The sequence below is a fragment of the Poromitra crassiceps genome (genome assembly GCF_964638095.1).
Source record: "Poromitra crassiceps genome assembly, chromosome: 25".
NCBI classification, from domain to species: domain Eukaryota; kingdom Metazoa; phylum Chordata; class Actinopteri; order Beryciformes; family Melamphaidae; genus Poromitra; species Poromitra crassiceps.
The window spans coordinates 12900217-12922716 of record NC_139649.1 but is presented as its reverse complement, the minus strand read 5'-3'; the positions used below and the strand labels follow the sequence as shown (position 1 = coordinate 12922716).

The window sequence follows — 22500 nt, the reverse complement described above, 5'->3', positions numbered from 1 at the left end:
CAAAGATCTTATATACGGAAGATGAACACTCCAACTTACTTCATTGACAGCTAGATCCACATTTTTCTTCTCAACGGCTTCCTTGTTTTGCTCGGGGGTACAAAAAAACTTTTAATTGGTTATTTTTTACATTTGTTGTGTGCACAGCCCACCACACATAAAACAAAAACATAGCTTTTAGCTATGTTTAATTCAAGGAAAATGATGCTCGTCTATGGGAGTGAACGGAGCGATTTCCCCCCGTGATGGGCGTGGCCTATTTCATGCAGTGTCTCTATGGATGGGGGCAACGTGGAAGAGACCACTCCCAACAGGATGAAGAAATGTTTCATCATGAGATACAGGTGATCACTGTGAACAGCTTTGTATTGAGTTGCACTGGCCTTTTCCCTCTAAGGGGACAAGTTGACCCAAACCACGCGAGCATTCAGGCTTGTACAGGTTTTTCCTATCATTTGTCACCCATCAGTACATACTGTACAGTATATTGACACACACACACACACACACACACACACACACACGCACACACACACACACACACACGCACACTTGAAAACACATTTAGAGAGAAGAGAATAATAAGGATAAGGATACGCATCACCATTATGAAATGCAATGAATGGCACAGGGACTGATGTTGGCTTTGATAAGAAAAACGATCATAGATTACAGCGTTTTGGGGGTGTCATGTCATTTCTTAAAGCAGTGTTGGTCAAAGTGACTTCTCAGGTTTTATGAATTTGTACAGACACAAAAGCAGTTTGAAGGAATACAGGGACACGCTGGACCCCTCCCTCCCCTCCCCTACCCACCGAGCCAGTGGCAATCTGCACGTAGCTGATTGAACAACTCCCTTGGTTCAAACTTTGCCTCAATTGGTCGCATGCCCAAGTGACCAAATTTACTTTGAAAGCAAAATGTCAAAGCAATGTGCTACAGCTACAGTATCAATACTGCAGAGCTTCTAGCATAGTGTGTTAGTCATATGCTCATCCAGCATGGGGGTTACTTTTTGCCGAATTCAAATGAAATGTCAATTTATAAGCCATACATTGGGAAATGTATATAACGGGATGATGGCACGGTTAGTTGTCATTTTGTATCGTGCAATGTAAAACTTTCTTTTAGATCTAATATTGTGATTAGGGATGTTCGATATTGGCTTTTTTACCGATATCCGATAATGTCCAACTCTTAATTTCCGATACCGATATCAACCGATATCAACCGATACCGATATAACCGGGCTTTTTTTCCACCAAAATTTCACGTAACAAGTTACATAATGTAGCTTAATGTAGCTGAATAGTTTAATATATAATATGCATGTTGTGTTAAAGTTGTAAGTGTTAGAGAAGCGAGCTTGTGACCAGAAGGTCGTCGGTTCAATCCCCGGGACTGGCAGGATAAATCTGGGTGGGGAAAGTGAAAAGGCAGCGCTTGCCCCTCCCTCATTACCACCACTGAGGTGCCCTTGAGCAAGGCCCTTAACCCCAACCGCTCCAGTGGAGCTGCTCAGTGGCCAACAGATCAGACTGTGGTTGTACTGGTCAGCTTCCAGGTATGAATGTGTGTGTGAATGTGAACAGGGCACTCCTGAAAAAGAGAGCATTGCTCTCCCCCTGTATTAAAAAAAAAAAAAAAAAAAAAAAAAAAAAATCGGCATGAAAACCGATACCGATATTTTCCGATATCGATTTTTTATGCTAATATCGGCCGATAATATCGGTAGGCCGATAATATCGGACATCCCTAATTGTGATGTATTCTACCATTCTTAAGAGCACACCCCCCCCCCACTTAATTCTTTTATTTTTATTTAATTTTTTACAATCCAGTATATTTTACAATTGTATGAAATTGTACCTAGGCAAATAAACTGCTGAATCATCCTGTCTTAAGTTTACCGGGTGAAAGGTGGATTTTAAATAACTTTTTCTGCCAAGTCAAATATGCTTGGACCAAAATAGACTTTCCTTTCTACTTGGAAAACCATGTCAGCGTTATCCTTCAGCCCCCTTTTCATCAGGGACCCCGGTTAAGGTTGACTGTGTGTGTTTATACAGTAACTGACAGAGAGACATTGTTGACCAGCTGAATGGACTCTGCCTCAATTGAATGCCTGCCAACTCTCCTTGGGTAATGATTGGCCGTGCGGTCAGTGAAACCTCGAATCAGTACATGACTGCTCTGCAATTTGTCTGAAACATGATGTTCGAAGATTTATACTGGCATTCTTCCAGCTCAATTCTACAAATTGTCGATGATTAAACATAGCAATTGATGTGAAGGCAATTTGGTGTCTGAATATCAGATGTCTTATGGAAGCATTGCTTTTGAAAAAAGAAAAAATACACGATTTCAGACAGAAGCCCGTCTTTATTGTCACACGAACACTACATCACATGCATGCGGCCACAACACACACTCATGCTGACGCTGGCCGGTGAAATATGTCCTCTGCATTTGACCCATCCAGGCTTGTCCTTTCCTCCAGGGGGCAGGCCAGGAGCAGTGGTCGCTTTTTTCTTTCCAGCGCCCGGGGACCATCATTGGACCAACTTCAGATGTTGTCGTCACTGGTCGGATGACGATCTTCTGCATGTTTTTTTTAGTGGGGGGTTATGTACGGAGGAACCCCCTGGGGGGTACGGGCCCGGGGAGAACATGCAAACTCCACACAGAAAGGCCCTTTCGACGAGATAGCCCACCTGGGCTGTAGGCACTGAAGATTGTGTGCCTAGAACAGCACTAAAACTGCTATTCTTATGAAAATGTTGTGCAAAGCTAAGCTATGCTATACATAAAACTAAACTATCATCCACCACCTCAGTAGTTTTAATATTAGCTGATGAACAAGGACTACAAATTCTATGTTACATAATATTTGGGACTATAATGTTATTTTAATTTGGGCAGTGTTTATAGAAAACTAGTTTAGGAACAAATGATTCTTTTTAGATAAATGTCATTTCTACGACATTGCCGTTTTGAAACCTGCAACAATTGAATTGGGGGGTCGTGTCCGCAGAAATCATTTTTTGAGCTGTTGGCACCTTTCTGCAGTTGATCTTGTACTTCGCTTCACGCGTGGATTTCTTTCTCGGGGTGGAGACTCTGGACCCAGCCCATGTTCATGCTGCCAGGCCTTCATCAGGACACAACTATGCAATTCATCTCTGCCACACGACGCTACCATAGTCTTCCTCTTGTACAGGATGTTTCTCCTCCAAGCCAACATCCCAGCTACCGTGATTTCCCCTCTTCCACCTCCTCCTTCCTCCCCTTTTCTCCTCTAATGTACCCTCCTCTTCCTCTCCTACCCTAGCCTAAAGCCCAATTTATGCTTCGTCTGCCCGCCGACACTTTTGAAACGGTCGCCGACAGAAATGAGGACTTGAGTCGACACTTTAAAGTGTCGGCGAGAGGTGTCTGCTACCTAGTGAAATTTCTAGTGTCGCTGACTACGTCACATAATGTCGCGCAAGTGTGATTGGCTATATAGACGGGCACGCGCTTGACTTCCTTGTTTTAGTTTTGCTGAAATTAAATTAATGAACGTGTCCCACTCCCCGCTATTTGTATCAGCCTGTCCTTGATGTATGACTTCGTGAAAATCACAAAGAACACCGTGACCAACTTCTCAGAGAGAGAGGAGGTGAGTTGTGTGTCGTTATATGCGGCTGCAGTTACATCTTGCCTCCGACGTGGGTTCACTGACGGCGTACCCTCTCTTGGCTGTCTGCACTAATTCTCTGCCTCCCTCTGTCTATAGCGTCACGTGACCGTTGAGCCGAGGAGAGAAGCATAAATGCAGCAACACGAGCGACACTTTATTTTTCGTCTGCGACCATGTGCTGAGCGACACTTTCTAATAAGTATAAATTACGCTTAACTCTTTTCCCACTGTCGTCTCTCGTCCCGTCAGGACTCCAGACCATGATGCCCAGCCAGCAGCCTAGCTACCAGGGCATGATCGGGGTGCAGCAGCCCCAAAATCCTGCTCTGCTCAACTCCCAGAGGGCGGGCATGGGAGGACCGATGCAGAGCATGATGGTCCAATACCCACAGATGCCCTCATATCAGGTACAGGACTTTAGTAGTGAAGGATAAATAAAGCAGCAGCTCCCCTGACACTTGAGTTACACATGGCTAAATTCTCCCAGATCAATTATACAGTGTACTTCCCAATGAAAGCAATTTCACACTCACTGCAATTTAGTTGTCTCTCATGCTGACATCATAGAATCCATGATAAACGTACCATTGGGTTTTGTAGCTCAACAAACATGCTTTGCAGTATAACCTCCCCCATTGGTCTTAGACTTGTACCTGTTGTCCTTGGCAGCAGTCAGATATCATCAGCTCTTATTTTTTAATTTATTGCAACTAGAGCGTCATTTTTGCTCCACCCGTTCCCCTCATCAGGTGCCAGTGGGGAACGAGCCTCAGCAGGTGGTGCAGCAGCAGTACCAGCAGCAGGTGATGGTGCCAGTCAGCCAGTCTGTCCAGGGCCCCATGCCTGTCTACTACAGTGTCATCACCCCCACACAGCAGAACAGCACAAGGTACGTCAACAGTGTGGCCACTCTATTGAGCCACCGGTGGCTCAGTGTGTTAGCGTTGACACACGGACGATATTTTTAGGGTTTCCTCTGTCTAGTGGATGTCAAGACCGAGACTTGCGCTTCCGTGCGCCGCGGTTATTGTTTACAAGTCCAATTGACACGAGAATGGAGTTGGAGCTGATCGATTGTAGGTCCAGATGACATTTCGGCTAATAATAATAAATCGCTGTAACCAATGACATTGTCATCAGACTGATAGACTCTGGGTTCCCAGATTGAGATAAGATAACTGCAATTTAAATGCCTCTTTTAAATGTTCACGTTAATTTATAGTGCCATTCACCCTTCACTCGTATTTTTACAATCAAGGACCACGATGCAAATAAGTCTGACTTTATTGGGTAATCCTTGACTCTTTTTTTTTTTTTTTTACAATAGTCAAAATAAAATAAACTATGCCATACCCATATCTTTCAGTCACTCCATTGATAATCAACATAGACTAACATTGTGAATTCAGTGAATGTTTGTCTGAATTTATAAAGCAATATGCATAGTACATAAACATTAGGCACGGTGTCTATAAGATGTACAGAACAATGCACAGTATGTTGTCATTAATGTGACAAGTTATATCTGTAGACGTTGTTGCATGGTGGAAACTGTCTAAATAGCAGCCAGTTCATTGTTTGTGGGAGTCTTTCCACATATCAATTACTGTAAGCTGTTCTCGCTACGTTAACTGTGCTGTGATGTCATTGTCGTCCGCATGAACAAGCTGTAAATGGTGGAACCTGCTGGCATATTGCAAATGAAGTTGCTAAACGTTGTATAGATTGTCGCCAGGGGAGTCAATAATGCCTTAAATGTTTTATCTTCCTGTATTTGGGTTTTCTTTGAGTGCATCCGCATTCTTCTTGCTAACTTGCCTGCTGAAGGAAACCATTAACATTGTAATTTAAGCTCAGCAGAGCGTAGCCGTGTATGGCTGTGATATGTTTACAAATGGCTGCCAAACATTGAAACTCTGTGTGTGTGTGTGTGTGTGTGTGTGTGTGTGTGTGTGTGTGTGTGTGTGTGTGTGTGTGAGAGAGACTACCTGGTATATTAATTTCCTTCCGCAAGTGTGTGTTCGCTGAATTCCTTGTCTGTTTCTCTCAACGGTGTGCATCTTTCTGTCTCTCCAGTCCATCAGTAGGTTACCTGCAGCCCCCCAGCTCTGAGCAGTATCAGATCACACAGTCACCGTCCCCCTGCAACCCTCAGCAGTTGCAGCAGCAATATTCAGGTGAGACTTGGTGGCCTGAGGTGGTGTCGTGCTCGAGCATCACCTGGCAATTGAACTGAATGATGGCCCACCTAAGAATTATCTTTTTTGACTAACAATATTCCATTCATTATTATTTTTTTAATTTTATTTATAGGCATAATGAAGGGCATAATAAAGGCAAAATATAAACCTCATCAGGACTTCATCCCCTCGAACAAAGTAAAGCCCAACCCAATCATAAGTGTTCAGACTGGACAGATGTATTGTATAAGTGTTCAGACTGGACAGATGTATTGTATAAGTGTTCAGACTGGACAGATCTATTGTATAAGTGTTCAGACTGGACAGCTGTACTGTATAAATGCCCTATGCCAATGTAAACACTAAGCTATCAAATCCCGTGCTGTGTCAGTGTCAGTGCATTGACTCATGGCAGAAAATAGGTGAAAGGTTTACAGAGAAAAGGTTAGACAGATGGCGACAGGGTGCACTTGTGAAACCTCAAAATCATCATCCTTAGAAAAGGTAATGTTTAGAGAAAACGTGGAAAACCTCAAAAGCAGTTTTTTGCCGTGTGCTCAGGTGTGAAACATTGGTACTATTTGGTCGTCAACTACCTATTTACAGATGACCCTATATGATGGGTTAAAATATAGTTCTCCTTTAAGCTGTTATGTTGTTGGAAGACAAAACAGGTGGCGAGCTTAAAACTATCACCAATCTACAGCAGGGGTGTCAAAAGTAATCGTATAATCGATGCATCGAGATGCGGACATGTGGATCGAATCGAATCGTCGACAGATGAATCGTTGAATCGTTTATGTTTAAATTTCTGTCGACATTCAGATTTTAAAGCACTTTCTAAGTAAAAAAGGGACTTGATATTGATCTGATTGCTTGTATTAATTAATGAAAAAGTAGCCATGTGCAGTAATAATACAGAAAATTGAGGATTTGATACTTGGAGCTGCAATACTTTGAGCTGTATCGAGATGCATCGTCGAATCGAATCGAATCGAATCGTTGACACATGAATCGTAATTGAATCGTGAGGCCAGTGAAGATTCACAGCCCTAATCTACAGTAGTGTTCAGTTTTGCATTGTGATGTAGTAGTAGTAGTAGTAGTAGTAGTAGTAGTAGTAGTAGTAGTAGAAGAAAACCTTAATGTCCTCTCTTCACTAGATGTGTTGGGTCTCTCTGTTTTAATTAGCTAGCTTATTTATTCTCTTGTCAAAATGTGACATTATTTGTGGCAATTACAGGTCAACGTAACCTGTGCCAGTCAGACCTAGTCTAGCCATGTTTATTTATATAGACCTATCACAAGCACATAACATCACTACAGTACACCATACTGCATTAATACAGTATGTTTACTTTTGTATATACATATGTATGTATATCATATACATACTTGCATACACAGTAGTGTACCTCACCTGGCAGTGTTGTTGCAATTTTGTGGTGGCCTATTCACCTTATGTAGCCATGCCCATTTGACCCGGTTGTGTGGACGTGTGACGACTTCCGGCAAAAAAAAATGACTGGCTGCTCCAATATCATCTAACTCTGAATTAACGAATAATTTAGCCAATTGTATGTAACATACCAAATAAAAGCAAACGGCAATGTCTAAGAATGCAACGCCATGTAACTGGCTCGTTAAGTCTTGCATTCCAGGGAATTACATTAACCTCTGCGGGTCTTATAGACGTAAATGGCTCGAGCTGCGCTCGGAGCAGAGAAAACTATCTGAAGCTTTCTTTGTTGGAGTCCAGGTATGTTTTACAAGAAAGCGCTCGTCATTGTCGACGATAACGTTATCTGACCTGGCTAACAGTGGATACTCCGCTTGCTTGCTGTGTACCGAGCTCAAAGTAGTAGGCTACGTTCTTTGTTTTACCCCCTGCACTGTCCGCTACAAAAACAACTCTCTTCTTCATGACGTTCTTTCATATTTCGCACCGTGACCACCGGAAGTGTTAACACGACCCGGAAGAATTTGGCCCACCCCCTCGTCTGAACATAAGGTGACTAGAAATCGATAAACATCCTAAATTACTGAATGCCCCTTTTAACGATTTGTGTGTGTGTGTGTGTGTGTGTCTTTTCAGGGGTAGCGCCCCCCGGGCCTGGGGTGATGGTCATGCAGCTCAGCGTCCCCAATGGACCACAGCCTTCCCAGAATCCTCCTCTGGTCCAGTGGAACCCATGCAAGTACTACAGCATAGAGCAGAGGCCCAGCAAGCCAGGAGACCTCTACAAACCTGACAACGCTCCACAGGTACACACACACACATGCGCGCACATGCACACACACAAACACACACACACACAAGGTCCCATCCAAAAACCCGTCTGGGTTAATATTGGCAACAACCCATTAATAGGCAAAGGGGAACTCTTTGAAAAAAGAAAACAAAAAAATCCTGGGCCGATCATGACCTTGCTGTTGCTGGTGGAGCAAGATAGAAGAGACATACACACACACACACACACACACACACACACATACACACTAGGGCTGTCAATCTTCACTGGCCTCACGATTCGATTTGATTACGATTCAGAGGGCTACGATTCGATTACGATTAACAATGCATCTCGATGCATCTTAAATCGATGCATCACTTTTTTTCCCCAATACATGATTTATTTTTTCTCACTTTCTTTTTTCTCACTGTGTGGCTACTTTTAAAATAAAAGTGCATTTGGAATTGCATTGTATTATGATCCATAATTAAAATAAACAACTGCATGTACTTCCATTATATTTTATTTGAGTATTCATTTCTTTTTCTTTTTCTTTTTTTAATAATCGATTTTTGACATTTGTGAATCGATGCAGAATCGTGCACGTCCGCATTGCGATGCATCTTATAATCGATTATTTTTGACACCCCTAATACACACACACACACACACACACACACACACACACACACACACACACACACACACACACACACACACACACACACAGCAGATATGTATGACCCTTTGAGTTGAAGTGGACTGGAGTATGCACTTAATCAATGTATCAAATGGTACGCTTCCTGTCCAGGCCGGTACCCAGCTGAGCAGCCCCCTGGCCTCCCCCACGCAGTCTCCCACGCCGTCTCCCTCCGGCAGCGTCAGCAGCGTCTGTGCAGGCCTGGGACCATTACCCCTCATCTCCCAGGTCTTTCCCCGGCCCGGAGGACCAGCGCAAGGTAACAGGCTTCTCACCTGGAATTGGATACAGTTACAGTTTAGCTAGACTGTTGGAAAAAATCACACCCAGATGTTGAAGTAAGCGGTGCAGGTTTAGTAACACTAGGCTACGTGCGTAAGCAACTATGGGCTCAATACGTCTCTGAGTTTAGCCATTGAGCTTAACCGACAAGAACGAGTCTCGCTGATTCCAATGGTCGCAAACCGCGTTGAAATCTGTTGCGGAGGTAGATGTGTTTTTCAACGTGCTAGCAAGTTTAGCAAGCTACAAATAATAATAAAAAAATAAGGGGAAGAAAGGGACTTTTGGGGGGGATTGTGGCTCTTGCAAAGAATTGTTTTTGGTCAGTGTGGCTCCTGAGTAGAGCAAGGTTGCGTACCACTGATTTATATATTAGGAGATTTATTTTGTTGAGGAAAAATGTTCGAAAAAAATGATTTTAATAACCATTGGTTTTGGCCTCCGTGTCCTACATTTTGGCCGCGATGCCCCAATATGTTTGTATTTATCAAAGACCAAAGTGGCCTTGCTCTAAAAATGACTTAACTCCTGGTCTGACATCCTCGTGCAAATACACCCCCCACTGCCTTTCAAGCTGTTGCAGTGTTTTGAACCCCTGCTCCGACTCTGTGGGCCCTTTCACCCACTTCCACGCTGCTGTTGGCCCCAAACTAAAGGGCCGTGACCACCTCACCGCAGCAGACTCAACAAACTCAACAAACTCTACACATGCTGTCCCCTGCCCGCAATCCTTTGACCTACCACACGGCTACGCATGCTGTCCCCTGGCCCCAATCCTCTGACCTATACTCACAGTCACAGTCACATTACCTTTACCTGCCAAATACACACACACACTTAGCGATGCATGAGCGCACGTACAAACAGAGACTTTCATCAGTCCACCATCCACGTAATACAGTACCACCATGATGCAAGCCTTCATCACACCATCTTCACAAGACAAAAACAGCCAAAATCGTGAGTCAAGTTCAAACCCTTTGACCCAAATCTGGATGGCGTTGGTTGCTTTGCAGGTGCCGGCCTCCATGTAACTCTACTCCCAAGTCCATGTGTAGATATCATGGACTCTTTTCCATATCAAGCTTCATCCTTAAACCTCTTGTGTGGCAGCCACATTTAGCAAGGAGAAGTGACCCCCCATTGAGATACATTAATTCTTCCGGTTTTACAATATTGCAAATTAATTTTGATCTCCATCTCCTGTTTTATTGCTTATTGTTGTGTTAGTTTGGTAAAAAGGTCCCAACTGTTCTCTGCTGGAACATTATAATACTAAATTCAGTATTTCAGGATTCAACTTTTTTTTCACTTTGAACTTGTGGTGTATGTTGTTTAGGTGATGGACGCTACTCTCTGCTGGGCCAGCCTCTCCAGTATAGCCTGTGTCCTCCTCCCCTCATGCACACCCAGTCCTCCTACAGCTCCCATCAGGTCAGTAGCCCTGGATCCCCTCTCAGCTACAGCTCCCATCAGGTCAGTAGCCCTGGATCCCCTCCCAACTTAGCCCTTCTACCTAAAAACAAGCGTGACTCCGCAATAGCTGCGACCACGTACACACATGCATCCGCACATTCATGCATTCTCTCTCACACACCCCACCACCGATTTCCAAAATGCAGCTGGCAGGGGAAGGACCCGCCCTACTCTGCCTCTGCCTTCCTGCATTTTGGAAATTTGGTTCAAATTGGAACTTTTAAGACGTCTGAAGTCTGATTGGATTTGTGTGTTCAGACATCACCAACCTATCTGCATGGGTTGCTGTGGTAATGACATACGCGGCTTTCCAACGGAAGCATGATAAATGGATATCCATCATCTCGCAAAAAAAATGGCGTCGTTAGGTCACGGTGCAGAACTCCTCCATCGCAACTAGAATGTGCCAGGGGGATGTTTGGCGGGCTCTGTGCCCGTCTAGGAACAAGTCTTGTCTGTCAAGCCACTCACTTTAGACGGCCAATGTCCGTGGAGAAACAGGTTGGTGTTGCCAGAAACAAATATATATAAAGCCCATTGAGACATGCTTGTGTGTTAAGGGGCTATAAACTGAACTGAACAGAACTTCACTGAAAGTGGGAAGGACATGCAGCCAAGGAGCGCGGGCCGGACTCGAACCCGGGGTTGCTGCAGGAAGGACCGAGTCTTATGGTACTCGGTGAGCCACTGGGGCGCCCCTGCATTTCTAGACTAGCTTAATTAAAATTCTGTATAGTTAACATTCATTTCCACCACACTTGCAGGATTACAGGATATTAAATGTGTAGCTGCAACCCAAACATTAATGTCTGTGCACCTTTTTCCTCACAGAATGTGGGGCTGTTAAAATGTATTTAAAATCTTTTCATCTCAGCACATTTTTGTGTAGTTATGAGAAAATAGGTTTATTTTTTCAACCAATCAATTGGAGGGAAATACTGACTGATGTCTGGTCATGATTCTATCCTCTGCTGCAGCCTACCCCACTTCTCCTGTGCGTTGCGATTGTCTGCATCTCCAGTTACCACACGACTCCTCCGCCTCCTACTGACTGCTTATAGCGCCATCTACTGTCCGTCTGTATTGTTGCATGTTAATAATCAGTCACATGATCTGTTTTCTTGTATTAAAGGGCCAAGGAGTAATGAAACATGGGGCACGAGGGAAAAAACAAACCCTCAAATCTGCATCAACGGATCTCGGCACCACTGACGTTGGTAAGATACAGATATGCTTCAAGATTCAAGATTTTTATTGTCACTCCGTGGTACAAGTATCACGTGTGAAATTCTTGTGCTGTGGACTCCGTTTACAACATAGTACAAATATAACAGGGCATATGAGTGCAAAAACAACAAGAGACACAACAAGCAATAAGGCAGTAGAGTGATAAGACAAGTCAGAGACAGTGGCATATTCACTGCACATAGGTGCACATGTCATGTGCATACTTTAGACGTACTTAAACATTTTAGATTCGACGTATTTGACGTACAGGTGCAAATAGCATATACCGTAAATTCCGGACTATAAGCCGCACCTTTTTTCCCGTTTTTTGGGCTTTTTTGGCCCCTGCGGCTTATATAACGGTGCGGCTTATCTATGGATTTAAAAAAAAAAAAAAAAAAAAAAACTCTCTTTTTTAGCACTCTTTCTAACTATAAATCCTATATAACTATAATAAGTTTTAATTTCCTCTCTTGCCCTCTTTTCACCACACTGTATGACACTGTATGACACTGTGTGCACTGTAAAAAACAACACAGGTGGTGTTGTGTTATGTTGTTTTGTTGAAATGTTAATAAATGGGAGCTTCCTCAAACAGCCATCTCTTTCCCGACAATCCCCTCTGTGCATGAACCCTTACATATGGTAATTAAACATTAAAACACAATAAAAAAAAATACCATTAAAACACCCGCGGCTTATAGTCCGGTGCGGCTTATATAAGAAAAAAATAGTCAACTTTGCAGTTGCGGCTTATACACCGGTGCGGCTTATAGTCCGGAATTTACGGTACCTAATTAAACATACAATTAAACATTAGACATACACAGCAAAAGATACAAAGCTCTTTCATACCTGCAGTCTCTTATATGGCATTCAAGACACCTCAGGAAATCAGGAAAACAATGAGCATCGACTTGTAGAAAATGGATTGAACGGTTGTCGAGGTGGGAAATTCGGGTATCATTTCAGATCTCCAGTTTGTCAGAGTTGACGTCGTCAAAGTGTTTGTTGACATAATTTGAGGTGTAATCATGCAATATGTGTTTCTATTTAGCTCTGGTAGCAATATGTTGAATTCAAAAGGTATTTTACCAATGCAATTAGCTAGCTATGTAGGTTTTGTTTTGTTTTTACCCCCGAGTTTGAAACGGCGCCATGAACACAATAATGTCACAAGTCGGAAATCTAGAGTTGAAATTTCAGAACTCCGTGTCTTGAACGCGACATTAGTGACATGTACAGTAGGAAAAAATAAAACTTCATGCTTCTCTGCTGATGATCTAATGACTGGAACGTTGTTTGGATAAAGTGAGTCCAAGTGATGAGAGTGTGTCGGAAGTTTTTTCTGTGTTTAAGATACAGATGGGTGTAACATCCTCTACTAGTGTTAGGACATGATTGTGTTTTTCTGCAGTTTTAGCTATAAACACTCAAATTCAACCTGATTCTAATTCCCCAAGCCGCTTTGCTCTTAATTATCAAGTGCACTAACTAGGGCTGGGCGATAATTCAATATGATCATTTATGGTCTCAGTGGAATCATATCGCGATGATATAGTGATTTTGGGATATCGTGATTCGTGGCATACAATTCTGCTGTCTAAATAGATGAGAACAAGCAAATTTTACTCACTTTACTCAACAAAAATGAGGTATGAACATTTTTCTTAGGGAATATTATTTGAATATTTCTATTTTGTTTGACATTACACCTAACATTGCCATTCAGTTGAACTGGATATAACGAGATTTTGCATATGTGAGCCATATCGTCATATATATATATCGATACAAAAGTAATAATCTTCACCCAGCTCTAACGCTATTGTTTTCAAGTTGTTCAGGTGGATGGGTGTGGTCTGATGGGAGCAAGTGAAACTATTAACATTAAAAGTAGTTGTAACCAAGAGAATGGCCAAACAGAATATTTAATTCATGCACACCCAGCCTAACCACTAAGCCACCAAGGGTCTGGTGTAGGAGCGCACACTGTATTTCCCTCATGTAGTGCTCTGTGCATCCTAAAATAAGCATATTGTAATTCCACTAAGCACTATGCGTTGCAAAAATCATTTTGCATGAACAAACAGAGTCCAGCTCGCGTAGAGAGAAGTGAAAAATACAGTTTGAGCAATCGAGCCTGCTCTACTACATCTCACCTCTGGCTTCTGATTCTCCCCCCGTTTCTCCTCGACCCAGTGGTCAGTCGAGTTCTGGAGGTGACGGACCTGCCGGAGGGCATCTCGCGCCCCGAAGCGGAGAAGCTCTTCAACCAGCTGTCGATGTGCGGTGCCAAGATCCAGTGGCTGAAGGACCCCCAGGGAGGGCGGGGAGGCTGCGGCCCCTGCCCCGGCGCAGGGGGCCACGACCCCGCCCACCTCTACACAGTGGTGGCAGTGTTCCCCAGCACCATGGCTGCACAGAGTGCTTCCTTCAAACTCAACAACAGCGGGGCCTGCCTCTTCAAACTGAGGGCCACCAAAAAGAACTATGACCTGCGCGTGCTGGAGAGGGCCAGTTCTCAGTGAAAGGAAGAGAGAGAAGGGGAGGAAAGAAAGACAGAAAGAAAGAAAGAGAGACTCCTGGTCGAGCGGTGGAAAAAGGAGGACTGAGGTGGACTGCTCTGTTTGGGGGGGGGGGGGGGGTGGACGATGATCAACCCTGGACGATGATCAAGGTGTGTCAAATCAAGCATAAAAGGGAAGAAGGTGTGAATCGTGAGGTGGCTGGTGTTTGTTTGCAAATATGATTTTGTTTGTTGTTATTCTTTGTTTTTGTTTTGTTTTATATTTATATACCAGAAGAAGCACATAAGACACGTGAGCATGTGTTTCACTGTTGCCGTGGAATGTGTGCTGCCAGTATACGTGCAATTCCACACACACACACGCACACACACGCACACACACACACACACACGCATGCATTACACACAGACACACACACAGACAAACACACAAATGCATGCAGTACACACACCCTCCCACACAGACACACACACATCTCGCACACCAACGCAGGCAACAGGGTCACTGTAGCACACCACACAGAACACACTGGACAAAACTTCCCTTCCCCGTCCCTCCGCTCTCCAGCCTTCCTCTTTTTCCTCCTTTTTTCCGTCTCTACTTTCTCTCTCTCTCTGTCCTCTCTTTAATCACATATTTATAATCTTTCATACGCACAGTTGCGCGCGCTCTCTGCCTTTCGCCCCGCCCCCTCTCTCTCTCTCTCTCTCTCTCTCGTTGCCACGTCTCATGCTGCCTCTTATCTTCTCGGCTCTGTCCCTCTCATGCACACTCTCACTCCTCTCTCGCTTTCTGTTTGCCTTACTGCTGCTGTTGTGGGTTTCTGTATTGCGCTGTTTTTTCTCAGAGTATTGTTCTTTTTTTTTTTTTTTTTTTTTTCGGTTCGATATATTTATATAAGTGATGTAAGGAATAAAAGAAATCTATATATATTCAGTGATTTTTTTCTTCTTCTCTCCCCTCTCTCCCCCCAGTGGATAAGTTTTAGGCCCTTTATCCTTTACAACCCTCTCTTCTCCTTCCCCACATCTCTCCATTCGTTGCCTCCTTACTGCCCTCTACCTCTCTTCTTCTGTTACTGCCCTCTACCGCTCTTCTTCTGTCCCCTCCTCTCTCTCTCCCACCACTGACCTGACCCCCCCCCCCCCTCCTCCACCCCTCTATCGTTTGAGTTGTTTTTTCTTCTTCTTCTTCCGTTGACAGCTGTGCAGAACGTATCAGAAGAAGTAGTTTAAGTGCACAATGATTGCATATGTCTACTGTAAATTTTATTTAATCTGTTATTTTTTTGTTTGTTTTTAAAAATATAAAAGTCAAGAAAAAAATCTATCAAAACATCCTCGGTGTCATGTGGTTTGTCGTTGGATTCATTGAAGCAGATTGTGGACGTTTGGTTATATAAAATAGCTACACACATACTGTACATAGGAGGTGTTATTGAGTTAATTGCCCATTTCCAAAAAACATCGGTAGATCGTCACACTAGAGGCAGAACAAACATGACGACGGTCAAATCCAATTTCACACACAGTGCTCTTTTTAAACCCATTGGATGTTTATGGCACAACATTGAAACATTTCCAAGTGTTGATTTAATTTGTCACGCCAGTTTACCGTCCGAGATAAGACTCTGTATCATTTGGTGGGGGTGAAGTGATTTGACAGTAAGCGCTTTAAGTTACTGGATGGAAGTATTGCATCAGATTTACTGACAGGCCCCCGGGCAAACAAAGTGTGTGAGTCAAGTTTGAATACCACATTTCAATGGTGATCTTAACGGAACATCTGATGTAGATGAGTTTGTTTTAACTCTCACCAAACAATTTTTGTTGTTTGTTTTATTGAAAGGGATTAATCTTGTTTACTTGTGTTTAGGGTGCTTTCCACGCCTTCACTGCATCTCATTAGTGCAAGTTTATTTGGTGTCCTCTGGTGGTTCGTTTTTGTCAAATCCTAAAACAGGGCAATTGTCAAAAAGTAAAGTCGACCACAAGTAGTCTGCAAGTGTGTTAACACTAGAACGACCAATAGGCAGTCACGTATGCTATGATGCAGTAACATATAACTCTCATTACCCGAGTGCGGAACCTGAAACAGGGCCCTGTCATTTTTACCACTCCGCTGGGTCGGGGGAGCTTGTCAGCTTTTAAAGCGCTCAGCTGTCCCAAGCAGTCATATGGAACGCACACAAGCAGTCACATGGACACAGTGCAGAGGCTGGGGCTGGACTGCTGGCATTACTCATCCCAATGTCCCACCTGTTGACGCCTCATTTGGAAAGTTGACCATGTGAAGGACCAAACAAAGAGTCTGTAGGACCCCTCCTGACGGCAACAGTTGTGTGAGGAACCCCTCACTCAGTGAAGACCTGCATTCAACTTCCACGGTTGGTTTATATTAGAGCGATAGGCATGCATGGGTACTCATCTAAAAAATAATCTGACCAGCTTGCTCTGATCATTCTTAGCTGCTTACTAATACCTCCCAAGTACTCGTTTAGCGGTAGATTGTTGAACGTTTTCTTGTGCATGTACTGGGAGATGTATTTTTGCGTGTGGAGCAACATGAGATGAGAAGGGGGATACCCTCTGTAGATGCTTCAGCCATATCTTTTGCCAGGTTGTGACTGTTCCTGTTTTAACTTGGCTGGGGTCAGGTTTCTGCCCCAGAATAGGCCTCACGCATCTTGAAATTAATCGCATCTTATTGTCACAGCACACTGATAATGTAAATGCTATTAGGGTGAATAAGTGTGCACGCATGCTTACCTGTCAATTTGTAGACAAATCTGATGTATGAAATGGAATTTGTTGATTGTTGATTGTGACTGGATGCCAAGAAGTTTGCCTTTACCATATAAGACACTTATATGGATTTAGTTGCACACGTTTGTGGGGAGTCCCAGTATGGTATGTAGCAGAGATAGCTGTGATGCCGGGTGTTCTTTTTGTTTACAGTGCCCTCTACTGGCCCAAAGTGCCAACTACCTGGAGGTAGTTGGTAGCTATTTGAACCCTGACTGACCCTGCAAACACCATGGCTAATTATGACTCGTGAGTCCGGTCTTTTTTTTCTTTTCTTTTTTACTGAAGATGGGAGCAGGAATTCACTCAACTTGCCTGGATTGTCCCCATAAATGTATACGAGTTGAGTTTTCCCTGATTTCTACACTGGCCTAGAGCCTAGGGGCGGGTAATGCTGCCTGTGTGGGAGGGGGATTTCCATGAGATTAGGGGTTTGAAGAATCTCCCAAGACCCCAAAATAACCTTTTGGAACAAACAAAGCACTGCTGGAAATAATTGAAGGGCCTTGTATGAAAAAGATATGCACTAAAGTTTACATTGCATATTAATGCTTAGGAGGGCAGAAAGAAAGGAGCCCACATGGTCCACTTACAGTACGAGTATAATGGGCAATGCAAGTGGCTGAGAGGCCTAGCTGAGCATGAGGAAATATCGGTCATAATTTGTCAACATTTGACCTTTCGATGACAGATTGGATGACAAGGACTCGCTGGATATTCATGACAACCCACCTCTGCCTGATAATGTGGTGAAAGAAGAGGACAACACGGTGAGAGATATTATGTACACAGTATCCACCGCTTACATCCAGGCGGTATTTATTAGCCAGATATAGCCAGACAACTGACGTCACAAAGCCAGGTAAAGCTCTGTCAATGGCAATAGTAATGATCATCTCTATTTGTGATCAAAGGCAGAGCCTACTTTAAGGCTTTTTTTGGGGGGGGGATAAGTGGTTGTATTGATGAAGAATCAATGAAGTAGACACACTGTCTCACACCCTGCTAATATAAATCCAATCATTTAACAAATCCGTCTTTTGAGCCTCGCTCGACATTTGCAGTCTTTTGAAAGATGTGATAGACGTGGCATTGCCTGTAATCAATCAATCAATCAATCAATCAATCAATCAGTTTAATACATGTCCCAGAAGGGCACTTTGGTTCACATCAGGCAGTAGTGGATAATTACAACATCATCACTAGTTTGAGAGTAGTAATAAAGGCACACTTCAGAATTGTAATACATTATTACTAGTTTGAAAAAGTAATAAAGGCACACTTCAATATTATATTATGTATATTATGTTATTGACGTTTCTTGATTTGTGGAGGCTTGCCGGAGGACGGCCATATTGGCCCCCATAGCGGCTTAATACGGAGAGCTGAACGGAGCTGCAGATTGATGGTCCTGTAATGTGTCAACTGTCCCCGTGGTGTTAGTCAGCTATTGTAGGGTATCACCGGGCCCCGCCCCCTCCTAATCCTGCCACTGATGGAGGCCTGTGTGTGTGTGTGTGTGTGTGTGTGTGTGTGTGTGTGTGTGTGTGTGTGTGTGTGTGTGTGTGTGTGTGTGTGTGCGTGTGCGTGTGCGTGTGCGTGTGCGTGTGTGTGTGTGTGTTTGTGTGTGTGTGTGTGTGTGTGTGTGTGTGTGTGTGTGTGTGTGTGTGTGTGTGTGTGTGTGTGTGTGTGAACGCTATGGCTATGTACTGTACTGTAGTATATTTAGGAGGAGCAATGTTCAGACTCTTTATTACGTGCAGCAGGGAATTCTGTCGGTCCCCGTTGAAGGCTATTTTAAGCTCTAAGCCCTTTCAATCAACCCCACCTGTGGTGTGTGTGTGTGTGTCCAAAAATCTATCTGTAGCATCTATAACCCCTTTCTCAAAATGTGTACAGTGTCTCTACGCATTTTTAGCTGAAATGGAAATGTTCCCAAAATAAGCTAATTTCAATAATGGCATGTTTGTGCCGCCCTTCATCAGTTTGTTGAACACATGATGCGTGGATCTGTGTTCAGCGCAGCCCTGGAAACAGAGCAGACAGGCAGACTCCGCATGACTCACACACCCCAGGGTGATTCAGTATTAATAGAAGATTTTCTAATAGAAAATAAAATGGCATGAAGTGGGAGGGACAGTGCAGAGACACGGGGATACTGTTGTGGTTGAATGAAGAACAAGCAAAAGAGAACCATCCAGTGGAGTTGCTATCAGTCCTGAGACTGAGTCTTTGAGGTTTGTTTAGTTAGTTGGTTTAGGCTTCGGCTTGCTTGACTCCTACTATATAGTACCAGGGCTTCATAATATCTTACAGCTTTGTTGGCACCTGTCTACTACCACACCCAATTAAAATGTTTAGATTTTAACAGTCAGAATATCTGATCTAAGACCAGTATTTGAAGTCAAACCGCTTACTCAACTTAGGTAGGCCTGCTTGTGTTTTGTCTTCTGACAGGAGACACAACTCATGGTTATCCTCGATATTGATTTTGAACATGCATTCCTAATCCCTGCATCCATATCCAGGTCTATTTCATCTATGATGAGGAGGTCGAAGAGGAGGAGAAAGACGAAGCGCCTCCCGAACCAATAAAACCAGTCAACGACAAACCTCACAAGTTCAAGGACCACTACTGCAAGAAACCAAAGTTTTGTGACGTCTGCGCGCGCATGATCGTCCGTAGGTCCTTCTTCTTGTCTCCTGTTCTCTGTCCTGCACCATAGAAGAAGAGTGCTGTCATATTTGTCTTACATTTTGCTCATTCTCTCTTCAGTCAACAATAAGTTTGCTTTGCGATGTAAGAACTGCAAAACCAACATCCACCACCAGTGTCAGTCCTATGTGGAGTTCCAGAGATGTTTTGGGAAAATTGTAAGCTTCCTTCCATAGTCCACAGTGCTTGAGCTTTAATTCAATACTACTGTGTACTGCCGAGCATACCTTTTGTCTGAACTCTCCTCTCCTCTCTTGTTTCCTTCTCTCCTCTCCTCTCCTCTCTTGTTTCCTTCTCTCCTACAGCCTCCAGGCTTCAGAAGGGCCTACAGCTCTCCTCTCTACAGCAGTCAGCAGAATGCCACAGTCTCACAGCTGCTGCCCTTTTGTGAGTCCAACTTCCACACATGCTGCGTAAAGAGAAAATTCACCCTGAAAGCAAATTATTAATTCATTACTATGATGGAATTCTCTCTAGACTACGTTTCCTGGGGCTCACTCAATTCAATTTTATTTGTTTGACTGTTCGTATGAACTCTATGGTCCACATTTTCTCTCAAGTCAATCAAAGGAGGATTTACAGAAGACTGTTAGCTTGTATCGCTGCTCCACTGACAGTGTATTGAAAGGATGACTTGGGATGAGCTATAATTCATGGATGGGGTGGGCTAACCGCTCTGAACCAGAGAATATTCCCTAAAAATCCATCTCAGGACAGTTACTCTTGATTGGTAATGGAGTAGGTATTGGAAGTTCTCCTTGATGCCATAATTGCCATTACAGATGACTTGGCTGGCTGCCTTGTTCTATTCTTGAGCTATTCATTTAGCCAAATCTAAAACGAGCCTTCCAAGATTATAGGAATAATAGAAAGCTACATTTTCCTTTTGAGTTTTTCCACTTGTACATGTACAGTATATTAACCCGTTGATACCTGATGCAGCATTTGTGTGTGTATCCCTTTAAGACCGCGAACCGCGTTAACGCGGTTCGCGGTCTTAAAGGGATACGCACACAAATGAGGGATATACACACAAATGCTGCATGAGGTATCAATGGGTTAAGGAAAACTCAACAAAAAAACACTTTCGGTTAGCAAAGCTCAAATGTAGCGATGGGGAACATTTCACTTAACTGCTCTTGACTCTGTGTTGATCTCTGGTTGTTTATTGATGACGTTTTCTTGGCAGCACAGTCAAACCGCACTGACCCTGTGTTTGAGACGCTGCGCATCGGTGTGATCATGGCTAACAAGGAGCGCAAGAAAGGATCAGAAGACAAGAAGAACGTGAGTTGTGAAAGCTTTCAGAGCACCGATATTAACCCATTGATACCTGATGCAGCATTTGCGTGTATATCCCTCATTTGTGTGCGTATCCCTTTAAGACCGCGAACCGCGTTAATGCGGGCTTAAAGGGATACACACACAAATACTGCATCAGGTATCAATGGGTTAATAGACTTTTAAATGATGCTCCAATACAGAGCCGCTTAACCCTTTAAGACCTCATGCAGCATTTGCATTGTTCTCCCTACAAGACCCGATGCAGTCTCTTGTGTCTTTAACTAAGTTCTATATAAAGTGTATTACAGTTATTAATATTATATTATATTAGTATATTATTACATGTGGCAAATGGATTGTTCATTGACTGCAAATTCCTGAATGGTCCAGATGATGATGATGATGGAAGAAGATGAGTCCCAGCCCAAACAGGAGGAGGGAGGAGGTGAAGGAGGTGAGCTGAGATCATGTGAATCACTTTGTTTCTGAGTTTTTCTCTCCATATCTGTATTTTCCACAGCAGAAAATCCATGCTAAATAGTCAGCATTCTAGTGACTAGAAATATGTTGGCTTTCAGTTTTATCCACTGGGCAAATTAATATATATTTTTTCTTTGTTTGCTTGTCGTACTTTTTGTTGTGTTCTGTACTAAGCAAACACAGAGGGAGACAAGAAGGGAGACAAAGCTCCGGCTGATGACAAGGTCAGAGAATGTGTAGATGAAGATGACAATGAATGAGGAGGATGATGATGACGATGACGACGACGACAACGACGACGATGATCATTATTATTTTAAATATGATGAGAGTAATGATCATATTTATTTTAATGACTGTGAGAATTATGAAAATGATGCCAGTGACAATGATGATGGCCATAGTAATGATTGTGATGGGCTAACAACAGTGGAGATAGCAATAGCATGATTGAAGACAGTTATGAATGATGATGATGATCAGTGGTGAATTAAGTACCTGAAAGCCACACTTGAGTAGAACCTTAGATATCTTACCAGAAAATGGCTTTGGTAGAAGTTAAAAGTCACCTATTAGAATACTACTTGAGTAAAAGTCTTAAAGTATTGTATCTGATATTTACTGTACTTAAAGGAACACTCCGCCCATTTTCAACCAGCTTTGTATCATTAGAACATCAGTAGTATATCAGAAAACTGTAAACGGTTTTGAAGTCTGTCATTTAATTTGACAGTTATTGAGTGTTAAAGTGTGGACCAGTGACATCACTGGTCCACACTAACTCAAATTAATAACTCATTAACTCAAATCAACTCTCAAACTATAAACGGTTTTGAAGTCATTCATCTAGTTTGACAGTTATTGAGAGTTGATTTGAGTTAATGAGTTATTAATTTGAGTTAGT

The 22500-nt window shown here is 43.1% G+C and overlaps 2 protein-coding genes across 2 annotated transcripts in view; both read left to right on the top strand.

Annotated features, from left to right (window-relative positions):
• r3hdm2 (R3H domain containing 2) overlaps window positions 1–14312 on the top strand; it is a gene marked incomplete at both ends in the record, with an annotated part of 48386 nt that extends 34074 nt beyond the window's left edge. The window contains 8 exons of the mRNA XM_083660759.1: window positions 3932–4089; window positions 4432–4571; window positions 5759–5859; window positions 7958–8127; window positions 8908–9055; window positions 10418–10512; window positions 11687–11771; window positions 13984–14312. Coding sequence (XP_083516885.1) covers window positions 3932–4089; window positions 4432–4571; window positions 5759–5859; window positions 7958–8127; window positions 8908–9055; window positions 10418–10512; window positions 11687–11771; window positions 13984–14312 — 1226 coding nt within the window. The remainder of the gene's footprint in view (window positions 1–3931; window positions 4090–4431; window positions 4572–5758; window positions 5860–7957; window positions 8128–8907; window positions 9056–10417; window positions 10513–11686; window positions 11772–13983) is intronic.
• Window positions 14313–16594: 2282 nt separating this feature from the next.
• Window positions 16595–22500, top strand: part of LOC310798231 (SH3 and cysteine-rich domain-containing protein 3-like) — an 11292-nt gene continuing 5386 nt past the window's right edge. The window contains exons 1-9 of the mRNA XM_083660715.1: window positions 16595–16698; window positions 17270–17365; window positions 17808–17886; window positions 19645–19798; window positions 19893–19990; window positions 20138–20219; window positions 21022–21119; window positions 21507–21570; window positions 21771–21820. Of these exons, the coding sequence (XP_083516841.1) occupies window positions 17349–17365; window positions 17808–17886; window positions 19645–19798; window positions 19893–19990; window positions 20138–20219; window positions 21022–21119; window positions 21507–21570; window positions 21771–21820 (642 nt within the window). The 5' untranslated portion in view covers window positions 16595–16698; window positions 17270–17348. The remainder of the gene's footprint in view (window positions 16699–17269; window positions 17366–17807; window positions 17887–19644; window positions 19799–19892; window positions 19991–20137; window positions 20220–21021; window positions 21120–21506; window positions 21571–21770; window positions 21821–22500) is intronic.